General features: G+C 38.0%; 1 protein-coding gene across 1 annotated transcript in view; it reads right to left on the bottom strand.

The window, feature by feature from the left end:
• Smg6 (Smg6 nonsense mediated mRNA decay factor) overlaps positions 1-17,396 on the bottom strand; it is a 174,360-nt gene that overhangs the window by 69,969 nt on the left and 86,995 nt on the right. Inside the window, exons 15-19 of the mRNA XM_071590282.1 lie at positions 11,095-11,459; positions 8,827-8,900; positions 7,962-8,163; positions 7,311-7,499; positions 6,314-6,547 (exon numbers count right to left, since the gene is read on the bottom strand). Coding sequence (XP_071446383.1) covers positions 6,314-6,547; positions 7,311-7,499; positions 7,962-8,163; positions 8,827-8,900; positions 11,095-11,459 — 1,064 coding nt within the window. The remainder of the gene's footprint in view (positions 1-6,313; positions 6,548-7,310; positions 7,500-7,961; positions 8,164-8,826; positions 8,901-11,094; positions 11,460-17,396) is intronic.

Genomic DNA, 17,396 nt, shown 5'->3' on the forward strand with positions numbered 1-17,396 from the left:
ACTCTTCACGTAAGATATACAGGGTTGTATAGGAATGGAAGCATTTGGTATTGTAAGACGATAGAGAAGAAAGTGGTAGTAAATGAGTCCTTCGGGCCGGTGAGCGACATTATCCCCTGTAAAACAGGATATGGTAATATGCAGTCCATTATGCCTTGTCTTCACATTTCGTTGAGCATTCTAGTCCTGGAGAACAGATAGTCGACGTGTAACCATAAACTCCGCGCGAGTGTTTCTCAAAGGAGGAGAATCAAGAACAACCTCCGATCCACCCCTTTTAACTTCACCCAGTTCAATCTTCGAGAGAGAGAGAGAGAGCGCGGCCAAATGCGACACCACCGCAGCAGCACACGAAGTCAAGGGTTGGCTGGTGTGTTAGTCAGTCCCTCACTGCATGCATAAAAGCATATCGCGGTGCACTCTTAAATGGTTTGGAATCAAGGATTCGAATATTGAAAAGCGAGCTGCAAAGTCAAGAATGCCTACACAGGTTCCTCCACTCTTAGTAATAAGACTTCCATACCACACTGAGAGCGCTTATCTTATTATAACGGTGAGGCCAGTAATTAGATGGTATCTGATTCCATGTTTTCAATTTGATTTTTAAGATTTTGTGCTGCCATTTTTACTACTTCGTAGTAAGTCTAACAAATACCACAAAATTTGCATAGGCAAATTTTCAGCACTTTTTTCCTGAAGCATGAGCATTCCTGGGTAGATAATTGAACAATACAAATTGTCTTTTCAAATTTGATTGTTCACTTATTAAAAATCACTCATAATACAGATAATCTTGACTGTAGTTGTTGACTTCTTTAAAAATTTAGATGATTGCTAAACACGCCAAAACACATTTTCGCGTTTTTTATCGCTATTATTCAATTTGTAAACAAATGGCACCTAGCAGTCGCGAAAAAAAAACATTCAGACAATGGATTATTTATCCACCGAGGTGTTCTCACTCACTAAAGTAATTACATAATGATTACTGTTCGTTGGCAGAACAGCAGTAAGTAGGAGGTTGCTTCTCAGTGCGTCAGTCGCTTTGCCTGATTAACTGCACGAACGCTCCTTCAATGCTCACAGATGTGACTCAAGATCCCTTACCTTCCTGCAGAATACATTAATCAATGAAAGCCGCTAGTTTTAAAAATATCGTTAGACATTCAATTAAATTTAATTACATCATTTTTTCTTCTGGGGCTAAATATATATTTTCCGGGAAAATAACATAATTCCTCATTAATTCCAGGTTTAACTGAACAATTCCAACTTTTTTCCGTAATTTTTCTAGGTTATTCGCGTTCCCGGTTTTTCCCCGGTTTTCCAGGATTGAAGAATGGCTGTCCAACCAGTATGAACGTCTGCCATTTGACTAATTAATAATTTTGAATCGAAAGACTGCATAAAAAAAGGCGCGCAATAATGATCGTTAAGCACGAATTAAAGACGAGGTTGCCTCTGTCTAATAGTAGGGCGGTCAGAAATACAAACATCTATGGACATTTCCCGGTTTTCCAGATGAAGTACTACAAGTTTATTCAAGATTTATATATATATATATATATATATATATATATATATATATATAAAACCTCACGTAATCATAATAAAAACGTTATCTTACATATAATAATCCAAATTTTGCTGACAGCCATCCGCGAAGAAGCGTAACACTCCTTTTAGATCGAAAAGAGTATATAATGAGAAACAATTGTTTCTCTGACACTGAGTGCACACAGTTTTGAATGGGAGTTGGGAGAACAATTGTGAAATGCAGTACGCTAAAAAACAAACCGCAAAAGACAGCCGCACTTACTAAATGAGATGGCCTGTAAATTGAAAAAAAATCATGTCGAAACTTGCCCGTTCCCTTCGGCCAAACAAAAACAAAGCTAGGTTTCTATTGAACATATTAAATATCTTAACTTCCTAGGATTATTCCCCATTCTATGGGCAACCTGCGTCCTGATCTTCATTAATTAACACTAAATTTCTGCAGAGTGAATTATCTAGGGCTCGTTTCGCCGAAGAGAATCTTCCCCATTTATTCCGGATCAACGACAGTAAAACGCAATATACCTAGATAGTGGAATTAGCGCATGAGTATTAAAAAAACAACTGAAGGCACGAGAAATAAATGGAAAAAATGGAGAGTTAACGTAAAATTTCCGATTTCAATGCGACTGCGAGTTGCACGCGAACTCAATGGGAAGCCGACGGTGAGAATAAGGAGCGCAACGAAAAAGGAAAGCCTGCTGCAACCAGCCGGCGGAGGAGCGGAGTTCAGATCATCGGCCTCGAGAGGGCACTCCCGACGGACACCAAACCCACTTCATTGAAGAGAGCCATCATCAAACAGCGGAGCGACTTCACGAAATCCATTTCCCGCCCTGCAGCCGTGCCCATTGTTGGGAGCGACGTCGGGCGAGGAGGGCTGCCGCAAAACGACGACGGCGAAGATTACGCCGGATCCCAAAGGGACTACGGTCCGCGGAGAAATGACAAGTGCGAGGAGGCGGAGGATGCCGAGAGGAGAGAAGAATGGCGAGCGACGTGAAATTAAGGGATTAAAGGGGGAGTGGAGGCGGCTATTTTCCCTGCGGGGGGCGGGGATGGGGTGGAGGAATGAGAGGGCACCTCCATTATCAAAGAAAAATGGAGGGTGGGAGAGAGGTGAGGAGAGAAGAGGACGAAGTCCAGAGCGCCGGAGACTGAAAAGGCAGAAGAATGCACGGCAATGATTTCTCCTCTCCCTTTCCGCGCCCCTCATCTCTCCATTCCCTGGAGTCGAGAGACAGGGCGGGGAGAGAGGCAGGGGGACAAGAGGGTGGAGGGGGACTCGTGAGCCCTGCATCCCTCCCCCGAGAGTCCCCTCCCCCCACCCGCTGGGGCGCGCTAAAAACGACCGACACGGATTCCTGTGAAGGGCGCGAGAATGTTAATTAAGATGAGGATCGGCGATGTCGTTTCCCAGCCTCTTTCCCCGATAAGTGTAAATTCCCACTGCCGACCACTTCCTACCAACACGGATCTCGGTTCCGGATGAAAAATCCTGAACAGGTAGCAATTACTGGAACAGATTGCATCACACTCACTAACATAAACTCAAATTACCATGCCACAAGTGCCTACACCATTGCATTCCAAATTTTAAAAAAATGCCACTTCGGAATGAATATCTTTGCCAGCAATGATTATTTACTCAGCGCATGGTGAAAGTGAAAAAATTCACGCATTAATTCTCTAGATACCATGGTAACGCATTAACCATTATTCCCCTGAATCGTTTGTTTTTCAAATTTTATTAATATCTTCAGCAGACTCGATTTTGTCTCAAAAACGCCTCCCGCTACAGGTATTCAGTAAAACATTTATCATGAGAGGGTATATTGTAACTCAACCGAAGCCACTTTTTCAATGAATCAAATGGATCAATGTCCTGGGAACATCATTCCACATTGCATGTGACTTATTGATTTACTCTTTTGACTACAAACTTTTTCTGAGAACAGAACAAAATGCTTGAAAATATAATGCATACAGAGACAGTAGTTCACCTCAAACACACATTCATCGCCATTCCACCACAACTGAAACTTGTCCATAGGAAAATTCAACTGCTTCCAGGACTAGTAGACTAAGCAGATTCCTGTATAAGTGAAGATCTCTTTGCACTGGTGATTTGCTTACGCTTCTCCTATTTCATGAGCTGTACTCAACTATGAGCACAGCTGCAAAACAATAGGGTACTTTTAACTTCTTCAAAGATTCTGGATGCAATAGAGATTTGTCTGCAAGGTACGGGATCTTCTATTTTCAGGGTTGTTTTAAGACGGCACCTCCATTATCAGTCGCCAAAAATTTTAATCTGGACGGATTAAGATGAGAGACTAATTTCAAAGTAATTTCATTTCTCAGAGTCCCGACAGCTTATGATTAGACAAAACAGAATCCATGGGAACTAGTTTTTCAAAACTCCTTAGATTCAGAGAAGGAACAATCAAAATTCCACCAATCAGACAACAAAGAAACCATTACTGTGTATTAGAAAAAAACTGAATACCGGTCTGGAACTAATCATTCCTCTATCCCAACACACATACCTAGCCGATTTTCATTAGAGTCAAGGTTTTCTACAAAATATATTTCCAAAATATAAGAAGATATCACTTTCAAAGCAATGAGTCCTTGAAGATAGGATAAATTAGGATTAATGTAGAAATTCTAATGCAGTCCAATCCCAGCTTTAAAATTTTTGTAAGCACCTCAAAAATATTTTCACTAAGCATTTTCTTACAAGTTATTGGGATTTAGGCTACACAGTAAGAATTATGTGCTTCCCAAAAAAGTAAATTCACAGACTAAATCAATAAGCCAATCCAATGATTTTCAGATATTATGATAAAAATACCATGAAGATATGCTAAAGCCACTGCCACAGTTTTCACTGTCTTCAACTCAGATTAATTAAATCAGTGCAGCCAAAATTTAGTCAAAAAGATCAGAGCTATTTTACACTTGCTTTTTGGCTCTCATATATCTTAAACAACAGAAAAAATGACTTTTTTCTCGACTAACTGACAGTTGACTAATCCACAGCAAAAAGTAGAGCAAAAAGATAAAACCAAACATAAACTAAATACAACTTAATACTTACAATTTCATCAATGCAACCAAAAAGTCTATAACAATTTAGGCAAGGAGATATCATTACAACGTAAGTGTACCATACCTTACTCAAAAAAACTTCCAACTGTCCATGCTAGCCAAATTGCTTTCAACTGTGGGAAGCAAAATCCACAGTAGGCAGTTGTTAATGGAGAGGATAAATTTGTACAGCAGCAACATTTCAGCCATAATCCATGACCAATCTACGTATTATAATGCCATAGTTTATTTATGGAAAATAAATTCCTATCTCCAATTAAAATCAGCTCCAGGTGAAATTTTGATAAGCCAAATGGAAATGAATTATGAATGAAACACCAAATCAGTACTTGCATGATGAAATAATGCATGGATAAACAAATACCAATATATATACCGAGAGCATTCTTTTCCAAATTCTACAATAAAACTTATGTGCAAATAAAAGAAATTTAAGTGAGCTCTTCAGACAGTAACACGTTTTGAAATAAAATATGAACCTAGAGACAAATCGTTGTAATAATGTGTAGAAAACTAACCAAATCTGCCTAAATGGAAGCTGATGTTTTTTGATGTCATTCTTAATGACAAAAATCCTCATTACCTTTATTTGGAATACCAAAAAACTTTTTACATCTGATAGCATTACATTAAAAAGAAGAGCTATTTCTATTACTTTTCATCAAAATTAAAATAAATGCCTATTCATATTGAGAGCACACTTCTTTTATTAAAATTAATCCACGCAATTCAGAGGATGAAGCAAAAGTTTGTTACCTGAATAGGCATGAGCTATAATTCAATAACATTTTGATGCTCATTTTCAAATTTCAATTATATAAAAACATTAATGCATTTTCTCACTAACTGACTTAAGTCATTAACTTCAATTCGCTCGATTAGAAACAAAAAATTCCGCCAGAATAGTTTATAGAGATAATATGACAAGTGTCACACTAAGGTAATAGAATTGCTTTCAAAAGAACAGAACTCTTGAGACAATAGTCTGTGCTACATACGACTTAAAGGACTGATGTGTCACGTAGGATATGATGTTGCTGTACAATCACAATAATACAGAAAGATAGGTTGAAGATATGAATAATACTCGTGTAAGAATCACTACCAAATATGGAATAATGCTGCTCAAATAAAATCAAGGTGGCAATGGGAGCCCATGGAAAATTTACGATACTTCTCTGACAAAAGCCCTTGTGGCTTCGACTTTCTTTCAAAAAAGTATGGACCTCTCTGATCATAACTGATTGCATCCACAGACTACAACAGGTTTGGGTGATTACAACAAGGGTCAGTAAAGTCAAATTCACGATACAAAAGTTATGTTTATACTGCATATTATTTCAAGTATTTCTCGCTCAACCCCAATGCACTATGTATTATGTACTATAGGTGGTTCGTGTGGGCCTAGAATGCTCTCACACTTTTCCACAAAAATTATATCTTTCTGAAAAATGCAAACTTTACGGGAACACCTTAAATTTGGGGTCCCCTTTTATTTCAACACCCATTGCATAGGAATAGGTTATATTTTAAGAATGGATTCAAAATCACAAAAAATATTATAGGTACAAGAATGATAATTGATAAATAGTTTATAGGCATGGGATATACTTTATGGACAATTGATAAAAAGGCTCCTTACCGTTACCCGCTGCCTATTCTTCTCCTGCGTTATTTGCCTCTTCTTCAGCTCCTCTCTGCGACTGAGCAGAATCCTAATTTCCTCCTCATCTTCATCAGAATCTACATCAGCCCAATCAGTCTTTCTTCTCACAGGTGCTCCTTCCTCCCTCCTCTTCTCAGCTGCCAGTCTCTCACTTTCTTCCTCCTCTTCATCATCTTCTTCACTGAAGCTCTCTAACACATCCTGATCATTCTGAAATGAATGCAGCAAGCTAACGTCACACATGACTGCTCACACAGAGTGAGGCAACTATTATTCCCCTGGGGAACACAATGTACAAAAGAATAGTAATCTTTATATCAAACAGTTTTCAACGATGATACGAGAAAAATACAACCAACATAGCTCGGTTGTGTACAATTTCATTAGGGAATGAAACATGAATAGAATTGTCAATATATTTACAATGCTTCACCATTTTCAAGCCAATTCAGCTTGATCACTGTCAGGATCATTTCCTGGAGCCACCAAGATTCAAATACAAAGCTTATGGATTCATTATGCCTCATTTAGCTTTTACTAAGGTTGTCTGATAGCAACCTAAATATCGACATCAGCTTTCAAGGGGATACACAGGCCAATTGTAATATTTGAAGAAAAAGAGTTCATGAGCCATGATTAAAGTAAAATATAAAAACTCTTCAGAGTTTGAAATAATTCTAAACTATTAATGAGGATTCTTAAATTTGCCCTCTTTTGGTAATTAAATATGGAAGCGTAATGCATTGATGACTCATTTTACTAGACAATCCAAATTAAAGCTATTGCTCATTCTAATTAGAAATTAAGTTAAAAAGTTTAAAACTCTGATAACACTTAACAGTACTAAGGAAGGCACACAGATAGAATAGGGTACTAAAATTTATTTCAAAAGGATTACCTCTGGATCTAATTTATTAAAACATAAAAATCCAGTTCTTCATGCTTTTTAGGAGTATCGAGCATTCAAACTCACCTGAGCAGAGAGGGCATGGGTGGGAGATGGTGCAGATGAGGTTGGGCAGGAAGAGACCACAGACACATATTCTGACTCCCCTCTTTCTCCAACCACATGAAGCTTGAGCACGGGGGGATCGAGGCCACACAGGAATTCAGTCCCAAAGAATAACAGCTTATGAATACGCAAGCACACCTGAGCAAGCTCCTATTTGGGAAAAGATAACATCTTTAAAAATCTCTGGAAAAGTTCTAAGGAAAAACAAAAGACTGAAATACAAGATGTATCGAAGGATGGCATCGAGAATGGCAATTTGTAATGCATTATCACTGCTTATCCGGGAAATCTAGCAACATTTTCAAATAGATTTCATGATGATCTTCAACATTTCCACAGTATGTATAATAAATTAAAATTGTGATCAGTAACAATAACAGAACAACAAGAAACAATTTGAAACTAAGCAGTCAGTGAAAAAATCAAATATTTAAATGACAGTCATACATCCAGCTGTGCCATATTCTATCACTCACAATCAAAATAGAGCTCATTCAATTATCTCTATTAAAAGAGGCTAAAAAGAACAAGGTAGAAATAACATGCTTCTTGATAAGCATTGCAGTTTATTAAAGTGCAAAGAAATGGCAGGATACAGGACAGAATCATTACCAGTTCTATGTCAGCAGGTGCATATCCTGGCTCCTGATAATTTGCCATAAGAGGAGTAAACCCTGATAAAGCTGAGTCCTCTGGCAACCTGACTGGCTCAAGACCTTCTCCAGGAACTTCTGAAATTTCAGTACACCCATGTTGAAGCCGCCCAAGTAAGCTCACTAGTTCAGCTAGACGGCTCCATGCATCACCACTAGGCCTACAGACAATCAAAGGTAAAAAAAAATGTCTATCTCACCAAAAAGTATGCATTAACTATATCTATCCAAAATATTTAATAACTACAAATAAACTCTTATACTATTATCCTCACAACCATCTATGTACAACATATACTCATGATATCGTCATGTTGAAATAACATGACCCAAAAGTATAATGAGTGACCTCAAATTAGATCTTTCACTATAAGAATACTAAGGCCACCTTTTGGACAGCTTTGATCTTCCAGCGTTTTACCTGAAAAATTTGGACATTAACATATTTAGCAACAAAAAATTTTAAGAGGGATAACCATGCCTCTTGACAGACAGCTTTGGAGGTTAAGATATGATGACATTTTGAAACAAATGGACTCACAGTTATTTCACGATTTATACAATGGAGAAACAGCCTTGCATAGGATTAGCATCTGCATGCTATCTTACGCTTACTTCATTGCCGAAAGATGAGCATATGACTATAACGCTGAAATGGTCATTGTGTTTAAGTTATGATATTAATGAAATTGTATATTAAGTGTGGAAGAAAACACAATTATTCCCAAGAACTAAAATAATCCAATTTAAAGTGACTTTTTTTCATGATGCTTTTCAAGGCCAGTTATGAACCAACAACAGAAGTTTACATCCCTAAAACTTACCCTATGGAGTAGTCTGCACAAGAAGGAGGGGGATTCCACACAGCACTATGACAGAGTAGCCAATCACACCATACCTATAAGTTAACAAATATTGCATGAAAAAATACATAATACTTACTCATGAGAGCAATAGCTTTATGAATAAAAATCTGATCTTTTTTAAACTCAACAATTCATTCATTTTATGTATATAATAGGATTAGGAATGGTGATAGAATTTAAGGCCCGCAGCAATTTTGCCTGTTTTTGATGATTCCAGAAAATGTTAATATTTTCAATGGACTATTCAAATTTTACATCATGTATGGATATTTTAAATGCATACGTATTTAGTAGCACATAATATTATCTTTTAGTTTTCACAGTGATTTCTGCGGATTCCACAAGCAAAGGATTTTTTGGTTCAATATTTCAAAAAAATAAAATAATCTAATGTCATGTGCCACTTGATCAAATGATTCATAATAATTTTTTTTATTATTCCATCTCATTTCTCCCCCAACCCAGGATTAAATTGAAATTGGCTATCATATTGAAGAATACATTTATCTACATGAGGAAGAAAGTAACACTGTAATGAGGTATAGAGCCTCAGAAGCAGACCTACATTCCTCATATATCTGTATGATTTGCATGACTCAATTGAAAGATATGGCTGCAAACAAGTTGCACACCCTTGGAGTGGAAACTAACGAGAAAAAATTATCACAAAAAAACAGACCAAAACCCCTTTTCTAGAAGGCTAGTTTTAAAATTCCTAAGTATATCTATGTAATCTCAATAAGTTAACTGCACTAAAGAAAATTCCAGTTGAATTAAATGAATCCTGATTTTATTCACTTTGAATAAACTTTAGTTTACCAGGTTCCAAATCATTCAATGGGTTAGCTTTGGGCATAGGCAATGAGCATGGCATATCACTCAAGATGCATTCAACAGTGTATGCAAATGAATTTCATTTGCCAAGAATGTGTCTCTTTAATCACTCCAGGCTAAAGGAAATATTAACAAGGCAAAACAACCATCACAGACATACAATGAGAAAATGAGTTTTCACTCAGGGATTTCAGCACCACTGATCAGAATCACAAGTATCATTTTTACTAATTTTTTCATAAATGATTTATCCTACAGTATTTCAACAGGAATAAAATTAAATCTTGCATCAGAAATTAAGTATCTTTTTATAAGAATGAACAGGCAAATATTTAACCATTTCAATGTAATAAGATGTCAAAATTGTTAATAACAATAACTATTAAATGATTTGAAACAAGATTTTAAATTGACATTCACTCATCCCAAGCATTATGCCAGAAACATACGTCATTTGTCATTGTTTTTTGTTGGTTTTTTATGCAATTTTTCGACTTGTACAGAGATAATGACCAAAAAACACATTGCTTATTGCAAGAAACATTATTGCCCTTTATTATGAAATTCCAGCTGGATTAGCCAGATAAGTAACATGGCCAACTACTAACCCAAATACCATCGGCACATGTCCTGACTTAAGCACAGTGTTCTATTTGACTCTGGTTGTACAGCCCAGCAAGTAGTATATTTGTAATCCCAAGGCCTCTCGTAACATCCCCATGAACCAACAGCAAAAGCCCAATCAGAAAAGAGGATGTGCATAAGTATAAAATATCAAAAGGAATACCAATTTTTTTTGTGCATACTTTTACATCAACATAAAATAAAACATACAGTTAGCTGAATGGTGTTTATGTAATAAATTCACATGCAGGTTTAGAATAATTCATTGAAAATTCTGGCAATATTATTGAATATACTTTTGCAGCAACTTTGAGATTTTTTTGCATATAAAGCATGCTGACGGAGAGACTCCCAACAGAAAAGGGGGACATAATATAAATGAAGGGTGTAAAATTTAGAATGTATAACTTTTAAATTAAGGAACTTCCCCTAAGGAGAGATGCAGCATTTCAGGGAATTGGGCTAAAAGATTGGTACACTCAGAAGAGTTTATTTTTTCCTGAAGGTTAATTTAATCAATTTCCCTTGATGAAAGGATATCGAAACAAATTGTTACTGATATAATACTACCATATATATCAATATACAAATTTTTTGGAAAGCTGAAAGTTTAAAAAAAACATGAGATGAGGAGAAAAAGACAATTTCATACATGGTGAACAAGATGCGCAGGCAAAAAAGGAAGAAGACCCACCATCCTATTTCATTTACTCCTTCCGATATTAAACTATAATAAATAGCATTTTCTTAAAGAATAGAATCCCTTACCTTGATGGCACGAAGGAGTGTTTGAAGGTCCTCGTTACCACTCAAGAGCTGCAGTGCAGGTGTGGGCTGAGGGGAGGGGTCTGGTGTAGGCTCAACAGAGGAGGACACGGAAGATGTTGATGTGGCAAGTGAAGTGCCTCTTGCAGAGTCTGAAGGGGCCGAGGAGGAAGAGGTAGGTGATGGTGGTTGAAGGGGTGTTGACTCAAACTGGGAAGAATTGTAGAGGTCTCTCAGTAAAGCGACACATCGCTCAAGGAGAAGGTTGAACATCTGAAGGGACACGACCAGCGCGCTCTCCTGTACAGCTGACCGATAGACGCCTTCTGCTCCTCCAGCAACAGTACTACCACAATCAGAGTCACGTTCTGGAAACACAAAAAATGGGATTCATTATATTTCATCACCAAATTTCCATTATAGAGTTTATTTTCATCTGTATATTTGGTGAAACTCACGTTCTCCAACTCTACCATATTCAAAATATGTAATCATTACACAAAAATGACACACGTGCTCATGTGGCCTTTGTTCATGGCATAACTCTTTGAGTCACACACATGCCTGCATATTGCCACAGGGGAAATTGTTCTACTTACTAATTTTTCTATCAACAATTTTAAAATTCCAATTACTTTATTATTTGGGTATTTAATAAGTTGCAATTTACCTTGAAAAGGATGCTTCGCTGTCACATAAATTATTAAGAAGTCTGGAACATTGCAAAGTATTTAACAATGAATAGTTTGACATTTTACAAAGTTAAGGTAAAAGAAATCAATTATATCCAATTTATAATTGAACTTGATTCTGCATACTTCAAATCAATGAACTCCTGCACAGCTGCCAAGAAAAGGTTTCTAAAGGCCCTTCCTTATTGGGATGATGACATAATGAGGGACATAGCTCACAGGAATGTGTTTAATAATGAGGGACATACCCAATAGGACTGTGTTTAACACTATGGTATACAAGTATCTTGGGCATGAAATACAAAAATAACTATATCTAGACCACTGGTAATTACTAGGCTTCAAATCATGAATTGAAGACAAATTTTTCAAGTAATCCAAGTTTCAAGAAAAAACCAAGCCACAAACCTAACTTTTGTGAAAAAACTTGAGTTATGTTTGACAAATTATGCTCATTCTAATCACATTTTTTATGCCACACAAAAATCAAAAAATCTTCATGGAAACAAATAAATTACTACTGAAGATTTGTTTTGGATGAGCCAAATTTATGGAGACTACTATTCACTTGGTACGCACTAGTAATACTGGCTGAAAGGGAAAATAATGAAGTAAATATTAAAAGAAATGAATCTTGAATCTTAATCACCTAAGATCACATAAATTTTACATGCAAACTGGAGTTGACAATTTAAATTGTCCTGATTTCCAAAAGAAGGATTAAAACGCACATGTTATTCTAAGAAATAATGACCAGTAATGAAAAACTGAAATCTGTAACATTTTTATATCTTCTTTCCTAGCTATAGTAAAGTAAATGAGAGACTAGATGTTTGAATTTCTATTTATATTAAGTATCTTCTAGACTGTCCATGGACATCCTAGCCTTACATGGATGGACAATCTATGTAAAATCTAAGGGGTGCAACTTTCTGATTACTGTCATTTCATAACAAACAATGGTGGCAAAGGGAAAGAAACAGACCCCGCCCCTTCCAGAGTGCATGAATTTCACAAGTTGCAAGGTTAGGGGGTGAGCCATAACATCATCTATCAAATCCATCCTTCGGTTGTAGAGGCACAAATAATTTTTATTCAGAGGAAGAATCGAATCATATTTCTACGCATCATCAACTTCTATATCTAATTATCATTCCTTAAGTCAACAAGATGGCAGGTGGTGTTGGGAAATGAGACAGTTTTATAAAATTGGTGATGTGATGACAACACTTAGAAGATAAGTATTAGACATTCATTAAACAATTAGTGAATGAAACAAATAGGCTGTTGTAACAGTTATATTATCTACTTTTGTTATTTAATCATCGATGAGAAAAAAGTACTTTTTGTTTCCACGAAATGTTAAACAATCATACATTAACCGTGAATAATGTGATTGCCATACAAGTTGAAGGAGCTTATGATAAACATACAAGCACACGCATTAATAAATTATTATATAATATATAGCCTGAGGTCAAATTGATTGTGGCCCTCAATAAAGTTATCACAATAATACAGTGCTTTTTAAGTAAGGGGGAGTCGAAAACATGTTTGATTGTTTTTTCCAATTAATTCATAGCCTATTTAACCAATTATTTAGGAAAAATATTAACATAATATTAAAAAAATATCTTCCAGATGACTAGATAAATGCCGAAGTTGTGGAAACTGTTAGCCGAATAAGACATTTGGATAAGATCATGATAAAATATATTGGTGAGTTAAATTTAATTTACCAAATTACATGCTTTGATTAGTATTATGACATGTTACCTGACAAATAAGGCACAGTCATATAAATAGTAAGTGAAATTAAAAATCCACAACTTTGATAAACATTTCCAGGGACCATGGTCAAACACAAGAAAAAGGGAAAACAGGGGAATGAATCTGAATGATTGTTCAAATTAATCCAATTGGTCAGCTGCATTAGCGGCTCATCTCCTAGATGTTCTCATTGTGATAGAGATAGATCCTCTAATGACAACCTCTCCAGCAAACGGCAACTGTGACGGAAAGCGAGTAGAGACGTCAGGCGAGATGAATGCAATCTTCAGAGAGGGCCCCAAGCGACCAAACGCTAAGGGTGAAAATGGGATTGGACAATGGTGGGTGGGAGAAGCATTCATCCACTCTCCCGTCTTCGAGCTAAAAACCCACCCACCAGCCCCACCACCTCCCCAAGAGGACGCTGCCGATGGGGGGCCTCGCAACCGAGAGCCGCACTCGTCGCGAATCGAATCATAGAAAAGGGATGAAAATAAAGAAGCAGAAAGGAAAAAAAGTTAAATTCCCACCGGGTGATGCAATTCTGCGCAGAGAAGAATGAGGAAAGATCGAAAATGGGGAGGACGGGAGATACGGGGTCGAGAGGCGACTCTATCTGCCCGAGGGCCCCGCGGGGGCTCCGCTCTGCCGGCCGGACGTAAGGACGGTCCGTCTAGAGCCCCTGGGGGGACGGAAAAGGGAGGAGGGAGGAATGAGAAGGAAGGTCGCGAGGGGGGGGCACCGGAATGCCGAAGCGAAAACTCTCGAGTGGAAGGAGAAGAGAAGGAAACAGGAGAAAGAGAGGACGGAGTGAGATCCCCACGCGCCTTGCCCCGAACAGTGCGAGGATGGCCGAGGTGTCGACGACCCCTCCCGCTGCACTCCCGAACACCGCCTTCGGCAGGGGGAGATGGCTACGGTGGCGCCTCCCGACGGCGGCGCCAAACGTCCCGTAACGTCGGCGCGGTGTCATGGACGCGGTGCGAGGACGAAAGGAAAGCGCTGGGAATGATTCACGGAAAAGACCGAAGAGGGAAAGAACTAAAGGAAATGGGAATGACGAGGAGGGTGGGAAGAGAAGAGAGAGGAGGGAAACGAAACATGCAGCTGCTCTTAAGTAAGTTCCGTCCGCACATTGTAGCTGTTTTCAGTAATGGTTGCCGACTTTTACGACCCTTATAAAACTCTCCGAGAGGTCTTGAGGCCACGCGATAGAATGTCGAGGCAAATTGAGGAGATGTCAGTTTTTTACACCGTTACACGACGGCCTTATGAAGGAGATTTTCGAGGAGCCACGACCGGGAATTTCAACGATGGTATGACACATGGTGATGCCGTAATTAGGAAAGCACTTCGTCGGCTCGAGGACTTCGACATATTTTAGTGCCACTTTTTAAATGCCTAACATGGACATCAACACACTTTTCCACACTAAACTGAAGCACAGGATCCCATTTCTTCACAAATACAGCGAATAAATTATTATTTCACGCAAAGCATGCCATGGAAATTTCAATTTACCAGAAAACAGAAGTCTTAAAAAATCAATTCCTGCAAATGGGCGCAAATGTGCGTTTCGTTTAGTTACTCTAACGTCATTTAATTTTAATGGTAAGTACGGAAAAGAGCAAGCCAACGGTGACCTCAATACACGCCGAATGGGCTTGGAAAGGTTTAGTCAAACAAACTCTGTTTTGATTCGGCGTCATTTGGAGGTCATCTTCGATTTCGCGGAAGAATAAGTGATTTGCTCAATATGAATCAATGAATCCGATGTAGAAATATTCTAGAAATTGAGCCGACAAGATTTTGCGTTGAAACCAGTGGCTGTCTTCCAGTGCTTGGGTACAACTTAACCTAGCTTACCTCACATTGTAGTTTTATGCAAGATTGTCATGAAAATGTGTGCAAATTAAATAATTTATTATGATAAAAATACGATTTGTATGTGCTCATACATTCATGAAAAAAGTGTCTTACAATGAGACCAAGAGGCAGCGAACACCTCGATACTGAGTAAATATTAGTTCTAATGTGCGTCAACTACTTGTAGACACACATGAAAGCATTTTCTTGTTTTTAAGCACTGCAGTTGAAAAAAAAACATCGCCTTGAAAACATTTCAACATACCTGCCCATCACAAATATTTTTGAATCGTTTTATTCCACGCACTCAAAAATATGTCGGCAGCATGTCAATTTTACAAGCAAACTTGTTTTTACTCATCAATGATAACTCATAGCCATCAAAGTTTTTAAGATGAAGCAACTAAATAGCCTACAATGAGACAATTGCATTTTATCGAGAAACTTAGCAATCGATCAGGAAAATATGCTTTGAAACCCTCACAGGACCTTGTTTTCCTAACGATTAATCACATTAACTACAATAATCTACACGAAGGTTGGTTTGAAAAGTAACGTTCGAGCTTACCTAATACTACGACTAACGGTGTGTGGCATCACGTTAGGGAGACCCGCTCATTTCCCTGTATCCGCTATGGTCTTCCCAGGAAGATCTGGTGCCCGAAAAAGCACCAAGCTTAGATGAAGCTCAGCAGGCCTGGGAATCGAACCAGGGCCCTATGGTCAGTGGTCCAACGCTATACCAACTGGCCAACTACGCCCCTAAATTATATAATTACTTTTCAAAATACGATAAAATGACCTAAAAGAGTGAAATTTATACATAAGGACACATACAATAGTACATTCATCAATAAATACGACATAAGATGAAATAGTGCAGACAAGCCATCTTCTGTACAGCGAAACAAGAGATGACATATTCATTACGGCCAATAACAAAGGTCGCTCCACTTTAAATGCCATCGCACCAATCTCAGAAATACTATGATATCACACACTGAGATGAGGCTTAATTGGACTTTAACAACTGCCTACTGTGTTGGTACTAGCTTAATAACCGAAAAAAAACCCGAGGTCTCGCTGAACACAAGAGCCATTATTTGATATCGCCCACGGGACGATGAGCCAAGAGAAATAACGCGTAAAGGGATGAAACTGGTCTCGAAATTACTCCCTTCCCTGCAGAAATCAGCTCTTTTCAAACTTACGAAAGTACCTCACACTTGAGTGCTTTCGGGGGAACATGAAGGAATGTCCGTCCTTAAAGACGGCATCTTAGAGGTAAACACAAGGTCGTACGTGCGAATAATCGCTATCTACGAAATGAAAAGAATGAAAAATTGAATTTGCCCGCCGAATTCGTCGGGGAAGATCCACACCACGTCGAGACCTTCCTCACCAAGAGTCTTGAAAGGGGGATTTATGACTTTTTTTAGGGCCACGAGAAAGAAAACACAACCTGAAAAGACCCACCGCGAGGAAGCTATGAAATTTCGATTATGCCAAAGGAATCGTGATGTCAGGACTATTGTGCAAGCACCTGCAAAGTCTCCATGCATTTCGCAGCCAACTTTTTAGCGTCGTAAGACTCATTTATGTCAGCGTTGAAAAATTCTACATTTCTCTGGAAAGATTTTAAGCTATTTCCAAGGCATTGACAAACTGATATAAAGCCGGGACCGAGTTGAAAATTACTGCGCCAATCGCGGGTATTCCCTAGCCTACATATTTTACCGCATAAGAGTAAAAAAGAATTCCCTAACCTAAAAATGTCACCATATTTACTCCTAGGTCTATTACTCCGCTTTCATCAGCAAGTGTTAAAATGATTGTGCACGCAGAAATTTCATTGTTGGACTCTAGCCGATGCGATGGTGCAAGAGCTCCCGAGATCTTTATTTTTGACGAAAACGACAGAAAAAAATTACAGCAGGGCACTATGATGTGCAAGTTTTAAATTGGCTTTTGAATGTA

The sequence above is a fragment of the Hetaerina americana genome, unplaced genomic scaffold, assembly GCF_022747635.1.
Source record: "Hetaerina americana unplaced genomic scaffold, ioHetAmer1.1.p SCAF_4, whole genome shotgun sequence".
NCBI lineage: Eukaryota > Metazoa > Arthropoda > Insecta > Odonata > Calopterygidae > Hetaerina > Hetaerina americana.